This window comes from Arvicola amphibius, chromosome 6 (genome assembly GCF_903992535.2).
Source record: "Arvicola amphibius chromosome 6, mArvAmp1.2, whole genome shotgun sequence".
In the NCBI taxonomy this organism is placed as follows: Eukaryota; Metazoa; Chordata; class Mammalia; order Rodentia; family Cricetidae; genus Arvicola; species Arvicola amphibius.
In genome coordinates this window covers 115,982,671-116,009,662 of record NC_052052.2, presented here as the reverse complement: position 1 = coordinate 116,009,662, position 26,992 = coordinate 115,982,671, and the positions used below count along the sequence as shown (strand labels likewise).

Sequence of the window (26,992 nt, the reverse complement as noted above, 5' to 3'; positions counted from 1 at the left end):
GTTTATTTAATTCTTTCTCTTGGATCCATCATTTCTATCTTTCTAGTTGTCTGAACTCAGCGGACCCCTTCTTGCGTTCCCCACTATCCTCTTTCCTGCTTTATTGGGTGGCATTCACTCTAGGTCTTCCCACTCTTCTGAGGAGCTCTTTCATGTGTGTGCCTCTGACCTCCCAGCACCTCTGCTTAGTTGGCTAACTTTTTGTTTGTTTGTTTTATTTTATTTTGAGACAGACTCTGTCTTGCCTGGAATTCTCTGTGTAACCCAGGCTAGCCTCAGACTTCTGATTCTTCTCTTCCACTTCCTGAGTGATTAGATTACAGACACGTGTTACTAATGCCCATTTTATGCAGGGACAGGGATCAAACTCTGGGCCGTGTGCATGCTGGGCAAGCACTCTACCCCCTGAGCTACATCCTCAACACTCAGTTAAACCTATTTTGAACATAGCCTTTGTGTTCCAGCCCTAGAGATATGAAGATGAATAAGCACAGTTGCCACCCTTCATGGTAGCACTATAAAAGAAGTGTGCACAAAATTCATAACCCAAGGAGCACGGAGAGTTATTGGAGACAATGACGCCATCTCTGGAGATTGGAGTGAAGAGGATAATATACTTAAGGCAAATGCAGAGACTCCTGAGGATGAGAGGAATCCACTGGCTCAGCTTGTACCTTAGGAAGTCAGGGGAGAGAGGGACACAGGGACCTCAGTGGTGAGTGCAGGGTCTGCATCAGACCCGCTAAGACTCAGGATAGTCAGTAGGTGTATTAGTTAGGGTTCTCCAGAGGAAGAGAACTGGCAGAATGAAAACATAGCAACGGGAGATTTAGCAGATTGACTTACAGGAAATGGTCTGGATAGTCCAGCAATGGCTGGAGGCCTCAGCAGTCCCAGTCTGGTACTGAAGGCCTGAAGGATTCCTGGAGAGGCCCAGGTCTTCGTGTTGAAAGAAGTCATTGATGGAAGTCAGTGAAGGACGGCAACAGGTAGCGTGCCCAGCCGCGGAAACAGCACAGTGGATGAACTTGCCGACCAGAGGAGAAGCCAGCAGGTGAAAAGCGAGAGTGTTTCCCTTAATCCTGCTTCTATCTGGACCACAGGCGGAAGGTCCTGCCCACACGAAGGGCGAGCCTTCCTGTTTCAAATCACCTAATCAAAAAGATCCCATACAGGTGTGTCCAGAGGCTTGCCTCATGGCGGTCTAGATCCTGTCACGTTGACAGCGTTAGCCAACACATAGGAGGATCCCAGGACAAACAGGGAACAGCGAGATCAGATAACATGACTGTCTGAGGTTTGTAGCTTTTTTTTCTCCAGCAAAGCATAGCAGGTTAGAGCAAGCTGGGTTGGAGTGTAGGAGACTCTATGGATTGACCATGGGTCTACACTTATCTTGTAATGATGGCTGTCGTGTGAGCTTGTCCTGGGGAGACACAGACAAACTCTGCTTGCTCCAGATAGGGCAGCAAAGACTGACTAAAACAATGACTCCATCCGAGAGTAGCTTGGCAAAGTGAGGAGGTTGTACTTACCGATGAGAACGTGAATGAGGGCTTGCTTGCAAGAGTGTGGGTGACCCCAAAGCTTCTGATCACTGAAAAGTCTCACCCCAATGAATGACAACATCCTTATAGCTGCACAGATGGAGCCCCCCTCAGTTAAGCTCCCACACTCTATATGAGCCATCATGTCCTGGGGGCAGAATTACGTACAGCTGCCAGGGGCATGCAGGGCAGAGTGGCAGGGTCTTAGGAGAGAGTCTAAGGACCTTCCCACCGCCTCCTGCTATGGGGAAGATCAATAGGCCTGATCTTGAGGGTCACTTCCAAGTTGTCACAAGAGAAAACACAGTGCTCGGGCAATGACTAAGTGGATAGGAATGGAAGTGAGAAGGGGGCCACAGAGCAGTAAAGAGGAGAAGTAAGAAGACTCGTGTTGAAGGGCAACTTGTGGGATGAGCTTGAAGACGTGGGCTGCATTCTGTGTCCACAGTGACCTCCTTCCTTTTTTCCCCTTCCCTCCACAGACATTTGATGCTCCAGAGCCCAGTGATCCCCCACTGTACAACACACACAATGTCCTTGCCATGTAGCATGAAGGCTAGGGCTGAAGACAAACTCCAAACCCAATGCCACCGGCGCTGTGGGTGATAGTACAGGATATTGTGGGAGGACCCAAGTCACAGAACCCACAGGGGGCATTTGGAGAAGGCCCCCATGAGGAAGTGATGTGTCAGCTGAGGCCTGATGGGGGCAGGATGGGAACCTGACAGAGATAGGTACCTTGGAGCATTCCAGGCCGTGTTTTCCAGCCACATCTGTGGCAGCACTGCCCACCAGAGAGAGGTTTTCATTTCCACTGCGTATGGCCTCACTCGGCCCCCAGACCTGGCTGCCCTCCCCAGCACTCCTGAGGGTCCCGCCCTTCTCTCTGACCCTGACTCTGCTTTCCTCCCACTGCCATCATTGTGTGGGATCTGGGGACTGATGGAGTTTGGGACCTCCCAGCTTGCTCTCTACTTCTCATCTCTCCTCCCTGGTTCCATCACTTGCTGCGATCCTTTCAGGAAGAGGTATTTCTGCTGCTCTCAGCTTCTAGGGGCTATCGCACGTAGACCTGACCTCTTCCTTGTCTGTAACCTCTCCAGAGCCTGCTCTGCCTTCTCTCCCTGTACTTTGCCATCTCTGAGTGACTTCTTCACCTCTAGTCTTCTTGCTTCCTCCTCCCTCCCAGGGAGAGAGTCTGTATCCCAGACTCAGCCCCTGCATTCCATGTGTCCTGTGCCTACAGCCAGTCAGGTATCTCTGCTGCTAATTTTACACTGTTTTGGGTGGACATATCCTTCTTCCAGTGAGATCCCATGGTGAGCCCTACTGTCTGTAGATAAAGTTCAGCACTTACAAGGGAATCAACCATTCCCTTCTTCCTGCTATCTTGCTCCTCATCTCTAAGACCTGGTGACACTGAGTCATTCCCTGCTTTTCTGTGTCCCTGTCAACTTCTGTGGGCTCTAGGCAAATGCCCATTCTGCAACTGTCCACTGTGACAGACCTTCAGCAGGGCCAGTCTCAGCCATCTTTGTGTCTGGGAAATTATCTCTGATTTATTTTGTTATTTATAGTTTTGTTGTGGTATTATTATTATTTGTGTTTTTGTTGTTTGGTTTATTTTTCAGAGACAGGGTCTCATGTAGCCCAGGCTGGCCTTGAACTTCTGCTCCTCCAGCAGTCACTGCTCAGGTGCTGGCTTTGAACTCCTGATCCTCCTGCCTTCACCTCCCAAGAGCTGAGGTCATAGAGGTACACACCACCACACCTGATTTGTGTTTGTGTGTTTTAAGTTCTCACTGTAGCTCAGACGGATGTCTACAATCAGCAAATCCTCCTGTCTCAGCTTCTCAAGTGCTGGGATGATAGCTGTGAACCACCACACCCAGTTTTGGTTTTGTTTAACTTTTCTGTGATGCTGGGGCTTGAACCTGGGACCTGCACAAACCAGGCACACACTCCCTCACTGAGCTACATCCCCAAGCCCCCTGGCATTTTCAGTCTGTGGAGACCTCTTCCTGGGGGACTCCGTCACATCTCCTTGAGTGCTCGCCATCTTCAGCCTGGCCTTTCGGTTAGGCCTGTAATTCTTCCTCCTGTACCTCAGGTCAAGGGCTAGGGTCCTTGGACCTGTGGATATGGGTTCCTGCGTGCAGCTTCGACACATGAACAGCTCAGTAAATACATGAGGAATAAAGGCAGGAGCGTTGTTTCAACAAGACCAAAAGAAATAGATAAGGTACAAAGCGAGTCTGTTCTGGTTTCACTGCTGGAAGCTTCACGTTAAAGCAGCACAGTTCCCAGGCCTGGAAACGAAGGTCCTGGCTTATCTTTTGTTTCATCTTATTCTTGGAGGCAAAAATCTTGCTATGTAGCCTGGGATGGCCTGGAAGTTCTCACAGTGGTAGGACTAGGGGCATGGGCTACTACACTTGGCCACCCTGGACGCTCTTCTGTCTTCAAGCATTGCACAGTAATTCTGAGTTGTGCTCCCTGGCCACATCCTGAGGGTGAATGGGACCAGCTGGTATTGGCCTGTTATTCTCTAGATGGGAGAACTCAAATAGAATAAGCCAGGCCATGCAGTTTTGACTTCTGGGAAACACTGTGTTTTATCAGGGACCTCTATACCACAAAATCTACAAACCTTTAACATTCCCGTCTCTCTCTCTATGACTTGCAGTTTCTGTTCTGTCCTTTGTAGCCCACGCTTCCGATTCAGTGAGCAGAGCTAACTGTGTTGATATAAGAGTGAGCAGGCCTGCCCAGGCCTGTGGAAACTCTGCAGATAGGAAAGGGCAGGTCTCCACAAGGCCTTCAAGGTAGTGAGTGTAGTCTTGTGGGGATGGGGCTCCCAGGACTCCACCTTATTACTGTGTAAGGCTGTGCTGAGGCATTCAGGCCCCTCCAGGGGTTTCCTCTAGTTCTTACACACACACACACACACACACACACACACACACACAGAGAGAGAGAGAGGGGGGGGGAAGGAGAAAAAAAGCACTGCAGAAATCCCATGGCTCCCAAGCATGCTGGCTTTGTTGTCCTGGAGCGTCAGGGAAGGCAAGAAAGCAGAAAAACGAAAGCAAAGATTGTCTCACTTCCTAGGGAAGGTCTGGCTGGTAGGAATAGGAATGTTCCTGCAGTGGGTGGAAAGCTAGTCTTGGGATTAACAGATATAAACACACTGCAGAGAGCTGGGATTCATGAGTTCAGAGCAAGGAAAAAGGCTTCTTAGAGGATTAAGAGAAAAGCAGCAAATGCTTAAAATATACTACACAGTGACACTGCCCTTGTTCCAAGACAGTGTGTTGTTTAAATCCCACCTTTGTCTTGAGTTTGTAATCCTCCTGCCTCTGCCTCCTGAGTGCTGGGATTACAGGTATGTGCCACTGTGTCTGGCCAAGTTAGCACTCCTTTACAATCAAAATTCAGACACCTGGTAATTAAAAGCCACCTTCATGTATGTGGGAGATCAGCGCAGGTGATGTCTGCCTGGAGCAACAAAGCCCTAACTGCAGACCCCACTCCCATGGTAGATGGAGGGGCAACACTGGGTGATGGAGAGACTGTAGTTGTACAAAGATGCAGTTCCCAAAGGCGAAGTGTGCTGGGATTGGTCCTCCCTGATGGCTTTATGGACAGCACATGTCCCATGCTCGAAGGAGACCATACTGAAGGCCATTGTCATCCTAAGACAACATGACCCTGGCAGTAGACACAGAATCCCAGTTGTACAGGCAGGGCACTGTCTTCTTGTCCAGGGCTTGCCATTACTGTTTCATATTTGGTTTTAGCTGCTTTGCAGTAAAACTTAAAAGACATTCATAGAGAGGCTTGAGAGATGGTTGAGTACTGGCTGCACTTGCAGAGGACTGGGGTTTAATTCTCCACACCCACCTTTCACACCATTTCCATGGGATTCCTTGCCCTCTTCCAGCCTCTGCAGGCACCAGGCACACATGTGGTGCACAGATATACATGCACACAAAATACACATAAAAAATGAACTTTAAAAAATCCTTAGGGAAGCCGGGCAGTGGTGGCGCACGCCTTTAATCCCAGCACTCGGGAGGCAGAGGCAGGCGGATCTCTGTGAGTTCGAGGCCAGCCTGGTCTAGAGTTAGGTCCAGGACAGGCTCTAAAAAAAAAAAAAAAAAAAAAAAAAAAAAAAAAAAAAAAAGCTGCAGAGAAACCCAGTCTTGAAAAACAAAAACAAACAAACAAAAAAAAAATCCATAGGGAAGGCAAAGAATTGTGGCCTGGAGTGTGTGCTGAGGAAATGGATTCTTGCTTGGGTCAAGCGCCTGCTGAGCAAGCACTGAACCTGAGTTCAGATCCCTACACCCACATGAAAGGTGGGTGTGGCTGATACCTCTGTAACCTTGACTCTGACTGGGGCAGAGTATAGAGACAGGCAGATTCCTAGAGTTCACTGACAAGCCAGTCTGGTTAGACGTAAGAGACACTGTCCAGCAACCACATGGTGGCTCACCACCTCCTGTAACATGATCTGGTGCCCTCTTCTGACCTGCAAGGCATACATGTGGGCAGAATACTGTATACATAATAAATAAATAAATCTAAAAAAAGAAATAAAGATATAGAAGGATGGTGGGAGACACCAACATCAAACCCTGGCCTCCATACGCATGTGCAAACACATCACACACACACACACACACACACACACACAAATTTTAGCCTAGACTGGCAGGTCTAATCCAAGACAGAATAAAAACAAAACTGCTGTGAGATAATGCTCTTGTACCCTGTAAAGATTTGTCACTCGTATTGGTTTAATAAAACACTGATAGGTCAGTAGCCAGGCAGGAAGTATAGGCAGGGCAACCAGACTAGGAGAATTCTGGGAAGAGCAAAGGCACCAGCTAGATGCAGAAGAAGCAAGATGAAAATTCTGCACTGATAAAAGGTACCAAGCCATGTGGCTAAACATAGATAAGAATTATGGGTTAATTTAAGTTGTAAGAGCTAGTTATTAATAAGCCTGAGCTAATAGGCCAACCAGTTTATAATTAATGTAGGCCTCTGTGTGTTTCTTTGGGATTGAATGACTGTGGAACTGGGCAGAACAAAAACTTCTGCTTACACAAAACAAAGAAAACAGCTTATAATAAGGATAAAATAAAATAGGAGACTTGGTTACATGTTCCCATGGTTATATGCCTTCAGACATTTGAGATAGGACCCTGGCCTGCTTCACCTTTGTCCAGTGTCTCCTGGAGCAGTTGCATCCTGGGCTTGTTCCACATTCTTGTAGCTCACCATCACTGAAGGGCCATCTCTGAGCATCAGTCAGGCCCTCATACTTAGTTGGTAGAAATTTAACTAACAAGGAAGGTTGACATTGTCATTTTCTTGTGGCCATGATTTTAATGAAGGTTGATTTTTGTTTTAGGAAGAAGAAAATGACTTTCCAGACAGCACTGGAGATCCCCTTTCAGGTAAAGGATTGCCTAAGGTTCCTGGGCATCGGGAATGTCTGGGCAGAGTCATGAAAGTTATGCAGTGAATATGTGTATCATTGACTTGTGTTATGCATGTGACTTTATAACTATCTGACAATCAGCAGTTAGCATTCATCCATGTTGATTATAATTGTGTGCATGTGTGCATGCATGTGTGTGTGCATGCATATGTGCATGCTTGTGTGTATGTGTGTGTGTGCATGTGTGTGTGTCTCAGTTTTTGAGACAAACTCTCACCAGGCCCTGGAGGTCTCTGATAAGACTGAGCTAGCGGGCTAGGGATTCTTCCCTCCACCTTCCCATCATGAGGACCACAGATGGATGTTACTAGCCCTGGCTTTTTTATGTAGGTTTTGAGGACCAAACTCAGATGTTTAGACTTGCATAGCAAGTGCTTTACTGAATGAGCTATTTCTCCAATCCCAACTGTACCTTACTGAATGAGCTATCTCTCCAGCTCTAACTGTACTTTACTGAATGAGCTATCTCTCCAGCTCTAACTGTACTTTACTGAATAAGCTATCTCTCCAGTGCCAACTGTACTTTGTTTTTAAACAATAGCATGTGCTTAGGTAACCAAAGCATAGAGCTTGCCCAGTGACTCTTCATCTTTGTTATATTTTCTGGGTACAGTAGGGGATATTCTTTATTCCTGGGACCCAAACACCTCCATGGAGCCTGGTATCAGTCCATACACTGGGAACACCATCTTTCATGAACATGTCCCAGTCCCTTTGAGTGCCTGAGGGACTCACCTATTGAATGTGTTTTGATGACGAATTCTCGGTAGCTTCCATTCTTTATAGAATCCCTTCTGAAAGGCCCAAGTTACCCAGAAGAGGGCAAGAGATTGTGGGAGGGGAAAACCTATCAGAACTGTTTACAACCTGCATGCAGAATAGAGTGACTTTCCATCCTACCTTGGCACAACCAACTACATAGCAAGGTGTGTTTTCATCCAAGGCCCCTCACCACCCCAATGCAGTCCAGGGGATGGAACCCAGGGCCCTCACATGTTAGGTAAGTGTCCTCCCTCTGAGCTATATCCCAAGTACTCCTGAAAATGTTCAGAGGTTTTTCTCTGATCTGGCCTCCTTCGTCTGTGGACCCTACACACTTCTTGTGCTGACAGCCACTGACCTGTAGTCACTCCTCAAGACTGTAGCTTCCATCCCAGCTCTGCATCTGCAGTCTCTGCAGGAGCTGGGAAACTCCCGTGCCCTGCTGCCGCTCCACACTGATTAAAATGGGACCTTGGTGGCTGGCCCAGATGTGAGGAGGATTTCCTGCAAGGGTTGGAAGGGATCAGTGGGTTCCATCCCAAGTGAAGCTCAAGAGCCACTGTCCTCCCCGCAACTGAGGAGGACAGTGGCTCTTCAAGCCTCTTCCTTGTGTTAGGAGGAGGCTTGAATGGATGATGTCTTTAATCCTTGAAGCCACTTTTGAGACCAATGTCATTGCCTGTGTTCACAGAGTGGGACGAGGGCTTAGCACACACCTGTGCAACAGGCCATCTGCCCGGCCACAAGGGCCTTCTCCCTAGCAACGCTCTCTCACCTTCTCCCTAGCAACGCTCACTCACCTCTCCCTAGTAATGCTCTCTCACCTTTTTTTTTTCTTTCTATGCCCCTTTGGTCCAAGCTAGTCTTGAGCTAGCTATGTGCCTGAGAATGCCCCCCAAATTTCTGATCCTCCTATCTCCACCTCCTTAGTACTGGGGTCAACATGCGTGTACCAGTTTTATTTGTTTGTTTGTTTGTTTGTTTGTTTGTTTGTTTGGCTTTTCGAGACAGGGTTTCTCTGTGTAACAACTCTGGCTGTCCTGGAACTAGCTCTTGTAGACCAGGCTGGCCTCGAAATCACAGAGATCCGCCTGCCTCTGCCTCCCAAGTGCTGGGATTAAAGGCGTGCACCACCACTGCCTGGCGTGCACCAGTTTTATGCAGTGCCAGGAACTAAATCCAGGCCTCAAGCCTGCTGCACAAGCCCTATAAATACCCCCAGGGCTCTGCGCTCTGAGCTGATCCCCATCCCCTTATTTAGAAGTGACCAGTAGGACAAGAGTGGTTAAAGAATCGAAGTGAGTTTTTACAGAGGGATGAATATTTTTCAATCAACTCCTCTCTTTCAAGATTTAGAATTGACCCACAATCTTTTTATTTGGAGACCAAGTCTGTACTGTTTTCCAGCAACATGTACTCCTAGCTTCCTCGTCCCCCACTGAATTCTCCCTTTCACTTCTGAAATGCCGTCAGGGGAAGCGACATGCATGCTTGCACCTCCTTCCCTGGAGAAGCAGAATCCTCAGTTATCCACCTTTGGAGCAAATACATATTTAATTTATTCTTAAATATTATTTATTTTTAATTTTTAATTATGTGTATGTGTGTGGCGGTGGGTGGGGCTCTGTGCAGATGAATGCAAGGGCCCAAGGAGACAGAAAAGAGCATGAGCTCCCGTGGAACCAGAGTTACGGGAGGTTGTAAACACCCAAGTGCTGAGCCATCCTGCCAGCCCCTGCTTTTTAATTTCTAGAGAGAATTTGTCACTGGAGTAAGGGCTAGTTCCTTGTCATTACAGTAAGTGTCATTTATTCAGTGTCTACTGTATACCCAGGGCCTATCTATCACTTGAGAGGTATCGGGTCCTCCCCCAAAACTAGTGATTTCTTTGTTCTCTCTTCCTCAGGACATCTCAAAGTTTGTCCCTCCAGATAGAATACTGTATGAGATATGAGAAGTATTTGAAGTGTGGGAGGGGACTAAATATATTTCTTAGAAAATATCCCCACCACCTAAAGTTTATGCTTTTCAGTTTCCTAGACAGGGTCTTTCTATGTTATCCTGGCTGTCTTAGAACTCGCCATGTAAACCAGGTTGGCCTGTAACTCACAGAGATCCACCTGCCTCTGCCACCCAAGTGCTGGGATTAAAGGTGTGCGCCACGGTGCCTGACGCAGCTTATGATTTTAACAGGCAGTTTGAAATGTTCTCATGTATCAGTTCACATGGGTTCCAGTATTGCTTTTCCACCTTATTCACTGAGGCGAGATCTCATCTTTCCAGGCCGCTTGCTCTGTGAATCCTTCTCTGCCTTTGAGGATATCACACTCACACAGCATTTACAGAGGGTCTGGGGCCGGGGGGGGGGGGGGGGGGGGGGGGTCTGAATTTAAGCCCTCATGCTTGTTTGGCAAATGCTTTAACCACCAAGCCATCTCCCTAGGCTGCTGTTCCGTTTATATTTGAGACAGAGTCATGCTGTGTAGCCCTGGCTGAGCTAGTACTCAGGCTTACACGGCAAATACTTTATCAGCTGGGACATCTCCTCACCCCGCCTTTGTTCAAATTCCTTACTCTCCTACAGCCACTGCTCGGTGACAGCATGTGTAGCAATGTGTCATCTTATGGTAAAGGTCACACCCCCACAACTTTCCAAGCCTATCACCTTTAAACCCAATTCAGACTTTGGAGACATCATTGTGCAGTTGACACTGCTCATGGCCGTGTCCACAGAGTGGCACCACCGAGGGCTTCAGTGAGCGACTTCCTGATACCTCTTCCCCACTCACTTCCCCTCCCACTCGTGCTTTTGCCTCCTGGTGATAGATGACACTGAGACGACTGAAGCTGGGGTGGGAACCGGTTTTTGGGTGAGGCCCAAGCTAGAGCCTGGTGTGCTCCTCGGCCTGCCTCCAGCTCCCCGCACACCCCGGGGGCTGCTGGCCACACTTCAGACAGAGCCTCTCTGAGTAAAGAAGACAGATAAAGCAAAGGAATGATAAGGAGGAGGCTATAAATTCCCAAAGAAATCTTTCTGCCACTAGCCATGACAGATATGCTTTTGGTTTTCAGGTACGTGCAGGGAGCAGGCGGGGACCAGTTTTCTTCCTTTTCAAGGACTTTTGAGGGGCTGTGAGCAATCACAGTGCCATCTTCACGTGCTAGGTTTGGGGTTAAAAGCTGTCAGGGAGGCCAGTGGAACGGCTCAGTAGGGAAAGGTGCTTGCTGTCAAGCCTAGCAAGCAACCTGAGTTCAATCCCCAGGTCCCACGTGATGGAAGAGATAACCGAGTCCTGCAATTTGTTCTCTGGCCTTCATGGGATGTGGGGCACAGGCACCTGTGCATACACACACACACACACACACAACAACAACAACAACAACAACAACAATAAATGTCATTTTAAAAGTTGTCGTGGGCAGAAGGATGTGTGCACAAGCATGAATTGGTCCTGGAACCCTCAATCTGGTCAATGGCACTCCAAGCGTATGCTGGAATAGGGGAAAGCATGGATGGGAAGGAAAGTTGGCTTTATCAACTCTTGCTCCTGCTTCCAGCCTTTCTTTTCCTGTACAGGGTAATACCGTAGGAGCTGCTGAGATGTCCCAGTCAGCAAAGTGCTTGCCTTGCAGAACGGGGACCTGATCTGTATTACCAGCATCCCTGTGGTCGTGGTGCACATGTCTGACTCCAGTGCTAAGGAGGAAGAGATCCCTGGGGTTTGCTGGCCAGTCTACCCTACTTAATAAGCTCCAGGCCAGAGATAGATACTGTCTTCAAAAACAAAACAAACAAACAAAAACGGGCTCAGTGGGCAAAGTTCTTGCTGCTGCCTATCTAAAAGTAAAAGGCAGGTGCCTCAGAGACAATGCATAGCAGTAACCTGAAAAATGGGTCCAGATCCAGGTAGATCCCCGGGGCTTGCTAGCCTACCCTGTCGATTCCAGGCCAGTGAGAGATGCTGAACTAGAGGTGTGGGTGGGGTGTGACACACAAGGTTGTTCTCTAGCCTCCACACACCCATGCTGCACATCTGTGCACACTTGCATGCACACAGAAGAACAGCATTGTGAGCAGTGAGGAACGACTGTTCTGGACGATTCAGGGAAGGCTGTGTGACACTTCAATGGTGTCGCCAAGACAGTAGGAAAATAGAGGGAATGTCGCTTGTGTATGTCAGGCCCCTGGCCAACCTGTGGCTTCTCTGTCATCCTGCAGGTGTCAGCAGAAACCAGCCATGTAAGGAAGGCTGCTCTTGCTCCTCCTGTTCACCCCGGGTCCCCACCATCAGCGACTTGCTCAATGATCAGGACTTGCTAGATGTGATCAGGATAAAGCTGGATCCGTGCCACCCGACCGTGAAGAACTGGAGGAATTTTGCCAGCAAGTGGGGCATGCCCTACGATGAACTGTGCTTCCTGGAACAGAGGCCCCAGAGCCCCACGCTGGAGTTCTTGTTCCGAAACAGCCAGAGGACTGTGGTCCAGCTGATGGAGCTCTGCCGACTTTACCACAGGGCTGACGTGGAGAAGATCCTGCGCAGGTGGGTGGATGAGGAGTGGCCCCACCGGGGACCCTCGGACAGCTCCATGCACTTCTAGGATCCCCTTCTGGCACTGGCCTTTCTGCAGCGGAACCAGCATAAGTCACAGGGAATATGGACCTGCTCTTAAGATTTTCAGATGAAATGTAGAATGGGCAGCGGTTGTCCCTGAAGCTGGCGGCTTGTGGAAGGATGGGTTCGGTTTGGGTGGCAGGTATTTGTTTCTTTTTGCACATCTGTTTTAATTTAATATTTGAATCTGTAATTGGGGAAGAATATCTTGTAGGTTGCATAGGGCCAAAGCCTGTGGTTGGGACAGAATCGTGCCATCATGGAAAGAAAAGATTGCATCGGGATCCCAAACCGTTGCTGTCTCTGGACATGCCCACATCATCCTATGCAGAGCCTTTGCACTCCCAGCCTAGCAGAAGATGGGATGGAGGAGTCACCCTGGCCTGGTCACTGTTGCTGTTTCTGTTGTAAAGGGCTTAGGAGAGGGCACTCTATGATATGGCCTGGACACAAGGGCCATCTTCTTTATTTACTTTTGTAACTCATGGGCTATCAATACTGTCATTGGATTTAGTATTTTTAAAAGAAATACAAAGCGTACGGTTTGTAGGTGAGCAGAGTGGTTAGTAAGTGTCATGGGAATGGTACTGGCAAAGACTAGTACTCAACATCCCCTCTGGGGGCTGGGAGATTGCTCAGTGGTTAAAGTGCTCACTGCATAAGATGAGGACTAGAATTCAGGTCCCCAGAACCCACATAAATGTGGGATGCTGTGGCAGCCCATCTGTGATTCTGGCACTCAAGGGAGAGACAGGACTCCCAGAGCAAGCTGACTAGCCAAGGCTAGTCACATGGGTGAGCTCTGGAATCGATCGAGAGACTCTTTTTCAATGAACAATGTAGAGATTGATTGAAGAAAAATTTCAACATCAACTATATGCACACGCACATGTACATCTGTATCCACGTGTAAAAACAACAACACATACACGTGCACACACACACAGACACACACACAAATCTTTTAAAATGCCATTTGGGGAAGCTGAGGACATCGGTCATTGAGTTAAGTGCTTAGCTTATCAGTATGAAGATCTGAGTTCAATATCCAATATCCAGCACCTGCAGGAAAGTCAGACATGGCAATGTGTGCCTGTGACCCCAGTACCAGAGAACCAGAACCAGGAACTCACTGGCTAGCCAACAGAGTCAAATTGGCAAGCTTTGTGCTCAGGGTGAGACACTGTCTCAAAAAGGAAGGTAAAGAGTGACTGAGAAAGACACCTGAAGTCAGCCTCGGACCTACACACATACACACACACACACACACACAAACACACACAAACACACACATACATACACACATGCAAACACAATACATACATATACACAGACACACATGCAAACACACATACACACATATACATACACACAAACATATGCACTCACACACATACACTCACACACACATACACACACTCATATATACATACATACATATATACACACACACACACATACAAGAAATGCCTGCTTGTTATCCGTGCTTATTTTTCGGTGCCAGGGATGGAACTGAGGGCCTTGAACATGCTCAGCCAGGACTCTACCACTGAGCTGCACCTGCACCCCTGTTATTCATGATTTTTTATTCTTCTCTCATACACTACATCCCAATTGCAGTTTCCTCTCCCTCCGCTGCTCTCAGTTCCCCTCCACACATGTCTCCTCTCCTCTCCATCCACTCCTCCTCCACTTCCAATTCAGAAAAGTGCAGGCCTCCCAGGGCTATCAACCGCACATGGCGTTAACAAGATAGAATACGACTAGGCACAAATTCTCACATCAAGGCTGGCTGTTATTTTTATGAGAGCCCAGCATAGGAGCTGGGCATGGTGGTGCACATGGGCATGGAAGGTTGCTCACCTGCCAGCCAGCCTAGCATATGTGGTGAGCTACGAGCTGGTGAGAGATCCTGCTCAAAGCACAAGGTGGAAGTGTCCTGAGGGGCTTCTACATGTACATGTGCACACAATCTCACAGACCCGTACACATATACACTAATTCAATTAAAATAAACAAAAAGGAAGAATAACATTGATGACATAGGACAGAGATATTAAGATGAGCTCAAAAGGGGATTCTCTAAGCCACCATTTTTTCCCCCATAACAAATAGGTTTTTCCTTGGGTTATTGGTAAATAAAGTCAGCTTCTTACCCATCGTGACCTCTAAGCAGCCAAGTCTACGATGAGACTTGCCCATCACTTCTGGTTCACTAGGAATTTAATTACATCCTGCATCTTCCCTGCTCAGATTCATCACATTTATGTCCACTTATTGCCAGACATATTTAAAGTGACAGCTAATGATCAAATGCAGACATTTAAATGCTTTTCAGATTTGTTTTATTTGTATGAGTGTTTTTCTCGCATGTATGCCTGTGCACAAGCATGCATGGTACCTGCAGAGGTCAGAAGAGCGTGTTAGATACCCTAGATCTGGAATTACAGCCTCCAGGTGAACGCTGGGAACTCGACTTCTGCAAGAGCAGATTTTAACTACGGAGCCCATCTCTCCAGCCCCTAAATGCAGATGTTTTTTAAAAGTTTCTCAGAAAAAATCAGACTTTTTTTTGCATCATGGGCCTGACCTAGGTTCCCAGCAGAACTTGCTAGAGAATGTCTTTGCTATTTCACGGATGTGATTGGTTGCTTAGCTTTCTTGTTAAGCTGTCCATTCTGTGCTCTGGCTATTCTCACAGAGACTCCTAGCCCAGGCTACTCTCAAACTCACTACGTAGCACATGATGACCCCACACTTCTAATTTGCCTGCCTCTGGTTTTCAAGTGCTGGACCACAACATCTGGTTTTGCTCTCACTTCTTAGAGCAGAAGCAACCATAGGGAAGTGAGAGGGCTTTGGTAATCACTTTACAGGAAACGGAACTCAGCAGGTGAAGCTCAGAGGTAGGGGGTGCTGGAGCATTAGGAGACATCGGCCCTAGCATCCCAGTGTATCCCAGAACTCCCAGGGGAGGAAAGGGATAGTTCCCAGGCTGACATATGTCTAGCCAGATGTTTCCAGAAAGCCCCTTCCCTCCCATCTCCACCAAGCAGACTTGTCACTTTGGCCCAATTTGTGATCATCCCAGAGGCATTGGTGCAGGGGGAGCCCCTTTTCTGTTTGCTTTCATCAGCCTGCTCCCCCCATACCCATCCTCTGAATCTGCCTTTGCCACACCCAGAGAAAAGAAGGGAGAGGAGGAACTCCGGATGGACGAGAGGTGCAGCAGAAGGCCCAGGCGGAAGGGCATGAGCTAGCTCCTGACTCTCTCTCCACCCATGTCCTCAGCTCAGTAGAATCCCCGCTCTACCTAGAGTCTCTGTGGCTTGGAACACAGCCGCCGAAATGATGGCTTCTAACTCCCTCCCGTGGGCCACAGTGGCAAAAATGATTAAAACTTAAACATCTTCCTAACGGTACTGATTTTTAAACCAAGAACTGAGGTGAAAATCCCACCCATAAAAAATCCCCACAGTTTGATTTATGGTGATTAGGGTTTCAGAAAACCCAGATTCTCCTCATACTTGATATGTAGCCCAGGCTGGCCTTCAACTTCTGATCCTCCTGAGTTCACCTCCTGAGTGTTGGGGTTATGGGGATGGGCCACCATGCCCAGCCAAACTTGAGTCCCATACACCACAAACTTCAGAGCAAACACTTTTCATGGCTGGCCTGGGGCAGCCGATCTGCATGACCGCCGCCTCCACAGGAAGTGTTTTCAGCACTTCAGCCTCCAAACTGAACTGGTCATGCGGCATCACAGCTGTGGCTGCAAGTCTCCACCGAACTTGTCTCTCTAGAGTTGGATCAAAACTGTCAGGCAGGGCTGGCTCAGCAATTAGGAGTGCTTGCTGCTCTTCCGGAAAACCCGTGTTCAGTTCCCAGCACACACATGGGGTGGCCCACAGCTGTCTGTATCACCAGCTCCTGGGGATCTGACACCCTCTTCTAGTCTCCAGGGGCACTCACACACATGGCATACACTTACAAACACACATGGCATGCGCTCACACACACACTCACTTACACACAAACACACATGGCATGCGCTTACACACACACACACACACACACATACACACACACAGAGAAGTAAATCTGTAAAAGGAGCGGCGGGGCTGCGTCCCGCCATCCGGCTAGCTTTACCCAAAATAATTACACGGAAACTGTATTCTTTTAAACACTGCCTGGCCCATTAGTTTCAGCCTCTTATTGGTTAATTCTCACATCTTCCTTTAACCCATATTTAGTAATCTATATAGCACCACGAGGTGGTCGCTTACCAGGAGAGATCTTAACCTGCGTTCATCTCGGAGAGGAGAGGCATGGCGACTAACTATGGCGACTGCTTGAAGTGTCTGCCCGACTCTGCTTCCTTTCTCCCACAATTCTGTTCTGTCTACTCCACCTACCTAATTTTCTGTTCTATTAAAGGGCCAAGGCAGTTTCTTTATTAACCAATGAAAGTAATCTTCTCCATCATAAATCTCTAAAAGACAATGTCAAGCTAGGGCTGGGAATGTAGTTCAACTGGTAGAGTGCTTTCCTAGCCTAAAGTCCTGGGTTTGCTCCTCAGCACCACGGTGGTGGTGCAGGCCTGTAACTCCAGCGCCTGGAAGTGGAGGCAGAGGATCAGAAGGTCAAAGTCAGGGGGATATTCTCAGCTGAAGCGCAAATCAGCTTATTTAAAATTAGCTTATGGCCAATACATTCAACAGAAGCATAAATACCCTGGTACTTCACAGAAGGGAGAGCCGGGAGGAAGGAGGTCATTTTATCACCAACTGATTAAATCACTTTTGAAAGCTTAGTCATCACTTTTTAAAATATTTACTTTTATTATTTTTAGTTACGTGTCTGTGTGTGAGTATGTGCACAATATATAGCTGTTTGTGGAGACCGGAGGTGTCAGATCCCCTGGAGCTGGAGCTGCAGGTGGCTGTGAGTTGCCAGACATGGGTGCTAGGAGCTGAACTGAGGTGCTCTCCAAGAGCAGCATGAGCTCGTACTGATGAGTCGTTCTCCACCCGTCACCGTTAACCCAGAAGAGTTTTCTACCCTGGGCGTCTGTGTTATGATGAGCACAGTATAAGCTGCACGTTGTTCTCCTATTACAATGTCGAAATCCCCTTAGCTATGTTTCCAAAAATATTTTTCCTTAGGCCAAATTTCTATCTGCAGTGGTCTGTGAGGAGGCTTTATATACTGTCCGTTTTATTTGGTTGCAATAGTGAAGAGTCAGATGAAAGGGAAGGACTCAAAGCCGCGCTGGACAGTCGCACACACAGGGGCAGATTACACCCTTCTGGGGACCCGCATGGCGAGGTTTTAACTAGCTAGGGCTTGCAGATGTGCTAGGATGTCCCAACTGTGCTTCTAAAAGACCCTGTACAACCACCTACTTCTGTAGCACTGAATAATAAAACTCAGTAATACAGGAAATTTAGGCAAAGACCTTGTGGTTCATTCTGAACAGTATTTTTTTAATACAGTGCTGCCCCCTGCTGGTTGATACACTCTAAATTGGTTTCCAGTTAGAGTCTGGTTTGGTCAGGCAGAGAAAGGGTGTGATTGTTCTGTGACCGGGCGCACACAGACACTCTTAAGGGTGACATGGCTGAGACGGAGGCTCCTGGCTCCAGGACGTGCCCAGCACAGTGGCGGCACAAGAGTTCTGAGGCCTGGTAATCACCTAGCAGCACTTAGGTGGACCTGTCTCCACAAGGACAGTTGTGTCTGTCGGGTCTACTCATCTCCCAGTTTGGCACCCAAGGATGCCACGATGCGGTGGTCTTCTCCCTCACCTGTATTCGACCATCAACATCACAGAAAGATGTGCCTCTAAAGACAGGGTTAATAGAAAAGGCGGAACAGATTGTTCTCTTCTGTCCTCTCCTTTTTAGTCGATTAAACACATATCATTTGGTTTTGAGCAAAGACTTTCTTTCTTCCTTGCCTTTTATTATTATTATTATTAAACCAATCCTGTTGTCCCTTCTTTAATAATTTCCTCTCATTTGAGGCTATGATGTTGCTGTCTGTGTTGCTTGTTCAGAGACTTTAATGCATGTACATCTCAAATCCCCTTCCTCCACTGACCAACAGTATTGCTCCTGTGAGCTGGCAGCAAAATCTGCTTTTTCTTCTCATGTGTATACACAGAAGCAATGCTGTGGGCCTAGCAATGCCAGCCACTCTCTCCTTTGGGTGTTACAAAGCCAAAGACTGATGTTAACTCTTGTAACCGAAAGGCACACACCTTTGGAGGGCACATACCTACATATGCCCAGTCAGTGACTAAGAAACATTTGCTTTCTCATTGCTGCCTGGGACATCGATCCCACTCTGGGACTCCTGGGTACTCGGTATGCACAAGGAAGGGTGAATCTTGTCTCTCTTGTATTTAGAATCGAAGCCAAGATGCTGGGGCTACTGAAGCCTTAGCACTAGAGGATGGAGCACCTGTGGGTACCCAAAACCTAGACTTGAAGGATCCTAGAAGCAAGGCCTGCGTCTTCCTTCCTGGGGCTGTGGAGGGGAGTGTCTCTGGGAATTATGTCTGCCAGGGGATCCCCAGGTGATCACATGTACTGAAAAGGAACCAAAGTAGTCAAAGATGCAGCTGGAGGTGAAATGATGAAATTACCCAGCTCTCTTGGGGGTAGAAGAGGAAGCACCTCAATGTTTTCTGAGTGCTCTGTGCTCTTCCATTCTGCGTGACAGTCCAGTGACCACTGTCTTCTGCAGCACCCCCTCGGGAGTTTATGCAAGACATTTCATCCCAAGAAGGTAACACTTCTGACATCCCTGCATCCCTGGATACCATCTGTATACTTTGGTACTATCTTTTTGGCTCTGTCTATGTTTTCATCTTCTGTATGATTCTGTTTTTCTTATGAATAAGGAAAGCTTTTATTACTGTAATAATGGGTGCTACAAAATTAAAGACTGATGTCAACTGCTGTTCCAATGGATGTCTCATTTTTAATGTGTACATGTTTCTGGGAAGGGTGTGTTTTGCACATATGTGCATGTATGTGGAGGCTGGAGGACAACCTTGGGTGTTAGCCTGATGAAAATATACCATTCACCTCCTTTGAGACAGGTTCTCTCATTGGCCTAGGGCTCATGAATTAGGCCAGGCTAGCTTGCCAGGGAGCCCAAGAGATCTTCCTGTCTGCCTCCCCAGTGTGGGAAAAACAAATGTATACCTCAGTGTCCAGCATTTTTATATAGGTTATGGGACTCAAACTCGGGTCCTCGTGTTCGGACAAAAAGCCATTTACTGATCGAGTCAGCCCTTAAGACCTACTTTGCATAGATTCCAGTGTAGTCATTGGCTCATGTCTTGTAGCCCCATTATCCATTATTTGAACCCCAGTGGTTTTCTGAAATGCATCCCAGATGCTGGAAATACTAAGATAAACAACACGGTCCTGCAACCCAGGAGCTGTTGACAGGTAGACTTGCTGCAGGTGAGGATTGATGGGACTGGGGATGTGGGCAAAGGTGGTCCAGGAGCACTGAGCAGGAGAAAGGGTGAGCAGTTGGCCTCCCGGGAGGGGCTCCAGTGTACTGTGTCTGTATGTGAAGGGCTGTTTCACCATTACTGCCTGCCTCTTCTGACCTCATCTGTCCTCTAATATCTATGGGCTTGACATCTCTGATTGGAGCCTTATCAACACCTCAGACTCAACCTGTTCCATGATTTACCTCTTAGTTTTGTGTCCCGCCAGAGTTCTCCATGTCAATCATCCACCAGCAGCTCCAAACATCCTTAAGACTCTCCTCCTCTTCCTGGTCTATTTCTCTTTGGGTAGTGTTTTTAAAACTATACAGGTTCTCATTATGTAGTCTTGTTTGGTCTCTAAAGTAATTCTCCAACTTCTACCATCTGGGTCAATGATCTCATGTGTGTGTGTGTGTGTGTGTGTGTATACATGCACATATAAGATTGCAGTTATACATGGTATGCAGGTATGCATGTATGTGGAGGTCAATCTCCAGTTCTCCAGCATCGTTCCTCTGGTGCCATTCACCTTGACTTATTTTGTTTTGGTTTTGGTTTTTTGGTTTTTTTCAAGACAGAGTTTTGTAACTGGACATTTTTCTCCTGCCTGCCAGTTCCCTAATAACCACTCAGAGGCATAATATTAATTATAAAAGTTTGGCCGATGGCTTAGGCTTATTACTAGCTAGCTCTTACATTTAAGTTAACCCATTTCTATTCATTTGTGTATCACTACATGGCCCATGCCTTACTGGTAATTCTTTTTTTTTTTTTTTCGAGACAGGGTTTCCCTGTAGTTTCTAGAGCCTGTCCTGGAACTAGCTCTTGTAGACCAGGCTGGCCTCGAACTCAGAGATCCGCCTGCCTCTGCCTCCCAAGTGTTGGGATTAAAGGCGTGCGCCACCACCGCCCGGCCTTACCGGTAATTCTTGGGCATCTTATTCCTCCAGTCGCTGTTGGCATCTCTCGACTTCGCCTTCTTTCTCCCTGTATTTAGTTTGACTTTCTTGCCTAGCTATATTCTGCCCTGCCATAAACCAAAGATGCTTTATTCATCAATCCATAAAAGCAACAGCTATTTATAGCATACAGAAGGATGCCCCACATCATTTCTCTGTGTAACAGCTCTGGGTGTCCTGGAACTCACTCTGTAGACCAGGCTGGCCTCGCCTCTGCCTCCCAAGCGCTGGGATTAAAGGTTTGTGCCACCACTGCCTAGCACATCTTGTTTTTTTTTGAGACAGGGTGTCTCCCTGGCCTGGATCTCAGGTATTAGACTGAGCTGGCTGTCTAGCAAGCTACCCACCCACACATCCGCACCCCCATACATAGATCCCTGTGTCTGCCTGGCAATCGCTAGGATTACCACATCTCACCATATGGTTTATCTAGCTACTCCATAATGGGAGTTGCCCACCTCTCTTTAGGCCAGTGGTTCTTAACCTTCCTAACACTGTGACCCTGTAATACAGTTCTCCATGTTGTGGTGACTCCAGCCATAAAATTATTTCACTGCTGCTTCATAACTGTAATTTTGCGACTGTTATGAATCATAATGTAAACATTTGCTATAGACCCCAAAGAAGTCACGACCCACAGGCTGAGAACTGCTTAGACTCACTCCTGGCTCTGCAGCTCATCTTTCATGTGTCTGCTAGAGCGACCCAGAATCAAAAACAAACAAGTTGTTACCTGCTTGAATTCCTCATTCTCTCATCCCATCCAAACAAAATTATCTCTGTCAGTTTAAATGAGGAGAACGCCTTGTGAATCCATCCAGGAACCTAAGATATGTCTGTTTTGAAACTATCACAGCTTAAAACCCACTAGCAATTATCATGGTTGCCTAATTGCAGTTAAAAAAAAACCAAATAACTCAATATAAAATGCAATTTCAAAACAAAGAAAAAAGGTTTTTTTTTTTTTGGAAAAAAATGCAGTCTAAGTAAAACATGCCCTTGGTAGCTCACAGTAGAAGTCTGTTCAGGTCCATGATGGATTCACTTTTCGTGTTATTCATGGAATCAGGCCATTCTCTCATACACCACTTGACAGAAACATATGATGGAGAATGGTTTGCCTCTCTCTGGCAAGCTTCCTTAACTGGGAACAATAAGGCAGCCAAGGAGATGATGAATTAATACTTAAATATTAGATTGGAATATTTCAGAGGAGATGGGGCCAGATTCCTTCCAAGCTCTTTTAAGCAACTGTCAATACTAGAGAGCCAGCTCCTTGTTGATCTCTGGGGAGCTAGTCTAGGGAGGTCCCTGCCCAGGGCTGCCCCAACCAGGCCTGTGATCTCTCAGGCCTTGTAATCTATCCCCAGAAGTATCAAGTCACACAGTTTGTTTACTGAGCCGGTCCCTCTCATTGCAATGAGTAAAGAGACACTTTGCAAAATGCATTCCAATATGTTAACTCAGAACAGCAAGATGGCTCAGTGGGTGCAGGTATTTACCGTCAGGCCTGATAGACCAAGTTCAATCCCCAGGACCCACATGCTGGGAAGAGAGAACCAGCTCCCACAAGTTGCCCTCAGACCTACACATATATGCTGTTGCATACAAGTGTAAAATCAATAAATAAAAGTTATCAAAAAATACTAACTCTATACGAATGTTTTAAAATGTCAGCTACCTCTCAAAGGGAATCTTAAAAGCTGTACCTCCAAGTATCTAAGTGGTGTGTGCATGCACGCAGGTGCACAGGGTAAAGTCCCTCAAGGGCCTCCCTCTCCCAGCAACCCACTTCCTCTAGAAAGCCCTATCTCCCCAAAGCTCCACAATCTCCCCCCAAACAGTGCCACCAGGAGACCAAGAGTCCTAACACGTGATCCTGTAGGGGTCATGTCCTATTCAAACCATAGCAAACATAATTTTCAAAATGGTCCTAATTAAACAAATGTGCCTCCACGTCAAGCTGTGTGCCCCCTCCTTTGGTCTGGAGGCACATATATTTGAGGCCTGAGCAAGGAGAGGGTCCTTTTGAAGCTACATGATTTCCTCACAGGGTGGTAGGAAGCTAGGCTGGCCAGCCAGTGAGCATCAGGGCCATCTGCCTCCCGTCTCCCAGTGCAGGAATCCCCTCTCTCAAACCTTTGGGGTTCATCCTGGAAGAACTTACTAGAGATGAGTCTGGATCCCCCAAGGGATGCTATTGTGTACATGTGGTCTAGAATCATCCAGCCATTATGAAGAACTGCTGAGATTACCACCTACACCAACTGCCTGACGTGCTAAAGGTCAACTTGGGCTTAAACTTTAACTCCGAATCCTACTCCAATAAATGGCCCTGTTTTCAGGAAAAAAACACAGCCTTTTCCACCTTCGGTCAGGGCCTCTACTCCCAGAAGGTCCAGTCAGTGCAGGTAATGTCCACAGCAGGAACAGCTCTAGGGGCTAGCCAATGGCAGGCAGAGATTGTTGAGGCAGGCATGTGGATGTGGCTTCTGAGTCTAAGCCATGTGATGTCTGCTCATATCTCTGCTAGAGTGGCTAGAAAGGCAGGTGTGTTAATAAAGTTGACTTGGGTTTTCAATAAAAGATAAGGAGGACTTGAGGCTGAAGAGATGGCTCAGTGGTTAGGATCACTTGCTGCACTCATGGGTCGAGCAGAGACTGGGGAATCACTGAGGTATGCTGAATTCCAGCCCAGCTGAGAAAACACAAGCCCTGCGTTCCAGGGAAGACCGGGCCTCAAAGGAACAGACAGAGGGCAGTTAGGAAGACACTGTCATGGTGGAACAAAAAAGGATCCATGACAACCTGGGGGAAGACAGGGTTGATCTGACTTGTGGTTTATCTATCAGGGACCCAAGGCTGGGACTGAAGCAGAAGGCACAGAGGAGCACTGCTTACTGACTTGCTACCCAGGGCTTCTCAGCCTGCTTTCTTACACAACCCAAGACCACCAGCCTAGGAAAAGCATCACCAGCAGGGGGCTAGACCCTCCCACATCAATCAGTAGTCAAGAGAATGCCCCCAGGCAAGTCAACGGTCAATGTAATGGAGGCAAATCTTCAGCTGACTCTACTTATGTCGTTAGCAATGGAACAACAACAAAAAAGCCAACACCTCTTCTGTCTCCTTCTGGCCTCTGAATAAGCACATGTACATACACATGTGTATGAGTGGAGAAAGAGGGAGAGCGGGAGAGAGAGGGGGAGGAGAGAGGGAGGGAGGGAAGGAGGAGAGAAATAATACTAAATAGGGCTGTGAGAAGGCTCACCAGGTGCAAGTCCTTGCTGAGTAAGCCTGACATTCTGAGTTCGATCAATGGAACCAAGTAAAGGTGGGAGGAGAGAAATGACTGCACAAAGCTTTCTTCTGACCTCTCTGCACCACAGCAGGTATACACTCACGCGCGTGTGCACACGCATGCACACACATACACACACACAAGTATAAAATAAAAAATACTGTTATGCTTGAAGAATCACCCTGAGTTCTGATCTGCTTCAGTCTACCACTGAATTTATTATTAGTGCCTCACTCATCACTGTAGCGAGCTGTATAAACACAAGCTAGAAGGAGATTGTCTGAACCAGAAGGTGTGAGGCTGGGTTGCTGAGGGAATCCTTTTAATGAATCTCGGTGACTTGACAGGAACAAATGAATGTATGTGTAACAACAGCCGACTTCAAGCAGCTTTAAGCTCCGAAACAGTCCACTGTTTGTACTATTCTACCTCTAGTGGGCACATCTTGGATCTCCCTTTATACACGTGTATAAACACTACTGTCTAGAAAATAGAAATCTTTATATTCTTTTATAGTTTCTTATTGTTCAGTCTTTAGATTTATACAATTTCAGATACATTTCCCATATCAAATACTTCAATATTTTCTAGTGCTAGCATGTTACAGTCTTGAAGATATTCAGGGGAAAATATTTTAAGAAATAGGACCATATGTCCTCCTTCTAGACGTGGTGCTTCGATTCACACTTTCCATAAGATCTCTTGCATCACTAAGATTCTATTATTTTATGAGATAACCAGTTCTAGAAGCATGCTTCTCTCAGCTGCAACACTAAGGTGTGGGACATGAAACCTGTAGAACAGAAGAGGTAAGCTTTGTAAATCTGAGCAAGAGGCCTGGCTGGAGGGAGAAGAGGTTCAGCGCTCCTGGGTGCTGCTGCTCAAGGGTGGGAGACACTAGGTCAAAGCCAAAGGATTCTGGGCCGGGGAGACAGGCATCAGTAAAGTGCTCGTCACACCTGAGAGCCTGCCAGGTGTGGTGGTGTGCGCCTGTGATCCCAGCACTGGCAGAGACACGAGGATCTCTGGGGCTTGCAGGTCAGCCAGTCTAGCCAAATCCAAAAGCTCCAGGCCCCACTGAGACACCCTGTCTCAAAAAGCAGGGTGGATGACTCTGGAGGAATAGCACCCAAGGTTAACTCCTGAACTCTCCTGGCATCTGGTCATCAGTCACACGATAGTAAATGTTTCACATCTGACTTTCTAGAAAGAAAAGTTCCAAGAGGGAGTTCTTGTTTTCTTAGCAAAGAGTCTTGTCTTTGTCCAGGTGCCAACATGAATGAGAAAGCACAAATTGGCTCTCACACTGATATGAACAGACTTTAATCTTCATTAAGTGTTTCTGGACTTATGGCTACAACTCACTAGTCACGAGTGGGGTCTTGTCAATAGTTTAGTGGATTAGTAACGGCATTTTTTAACCTTTGGGGGTTTTGTTTGTTTTTTATTTTTCGAGATAGGCTTTCTCTGTGTAGCCTTGGATGTCCTGGAACTCGCTCTGTAGACCACGGGGGCCTCAAACTCAGAGATCTGCCTGCCTCTGCCTCATGAGTGCTAGGATTAAAGGTGTGCACCACCACCGCCTGACCACATTTGTAACTTTAGAAAGATTTTATTTTCTATGTCTGCCTACATGTGTCTGTGCAGCATGTGTGTATGCGAATTGAATTTTTTAAATGGACAGATCAACCCCAGAGTGAGTTTTGTGAAAACCCCTTTCTTCATTGAACCACATGAAGTCACAGTGGAAACAGTGCTCATGGTGGCTCCTTGTTACAAAGTCTAAAAGCCCCCACTGTTCTATTGTCTCTTAAAATAAAGTTTAAAAAAAACAAAGCAGAATGCACACATTAGTACTTAGTACTTAGTACTTGGGAGAATGAAGCAGGGGGATTGAAGAGTTCAAAGCTAGCTGGGCTATGTAGGACCACAGCATCTCAAAAATGAAAATCTTTTTTTTTAAAAAAAGATTTGTAGGTGTGTGTGTATCTCTCTCTGACTCTCTGTCTCTCTCTCTCTCTCTCTCTCTCTCTCTTTCTCTCTGTGTGTGTGTGTGTGTGTGTGTACTATCCTCTGGACCTAGAGCTGCAAGTGATTGGATTCAGGTCTTCTGCATGCACCACATGCATTCTAAAACTATCTGAGGCATCTGTCTCTCCAGCCCCAATGAAAAACCATTCTTTACTCTTCCATTCCCTTGCTATTCTCAGTCCTTCCCAGCAAACTGTTTTTTAAAGCTTAAGGCTATTATTTCCACCATTTCTTAATCTCTCATTTCTTTCTTACTACTTCAAAGTCAGTTCCTAGTGACCTCTGATGCTTTGCCCATCGATCCTGTTATTTGAGCCCTCAGAGAATTCAGCACACCTGGCTGCTCTCCTTTGGTACCTGTAGTCATGCCTAGCAGGTCTCCAAAGCTGCTCTCAGTTTCTCTCTTTCTGGATTTTTCTCCTTAGGGTTCTGGCCAAAGCTGTTTCCTCCTATCTGCTCTCCTAGGGGACCTCATTCCCATGACCTTCCTCCCTCCTGCCAGCCTCAGCACGCTGATGATTTGTTTTCAGAGCATGCAGTGGCTCTCAAGAGCCCCAGGACTTTGCACAAGCTCTTTCCACAACTTGGAATGCATCCAGCATTGAGATAAATTTATCTTAACTCATTTTAGCCTTGCAAAGAAGTGAAAGAGTTGGGCAAAACTGGGGACTCAATTGCTCTTCACTTACCAATAATGTAGTAGTCAATCCAATTGTTAGGGACCTATTTCTTTAGAGGATTTACACAAGGT

At 47.0% G+C, this 26,992-nt stretch overlaps 1 protein-coding gene across 2 annotated transcripts in view; it reads left to right on the top strand.

Annotated features, from left to right (window-relative positions):
• The window catches only part of Edaradd (EDAR associated death domain), a 66,501-nt gene extending 52,798 nt beyond the window's left edge, over window positions 1–13,703 (top strand). For both annotated transcript variants that reach the window (XM_038335310.1, XM_038335308.1), the window contains exons 5-6: window positions 6,970–7,015; window positions 12,041–13,703. In XM_038335310.1, the coding sequence (XP_038191238.1) occupies window positions 6,970–7,015; window positions 12,041–12,423 (429 nt within the window). In that variant the 3' untranslated portion in view covers window positions 12,424–13,703. The remainder of the gene's footprint in view (window positions 1–6,969; window positions 7,016–12,040) is intronic.
• The last annotated feature ends 13,289 nt before the right edge of the window (window positions 13,704–26,992 follow it).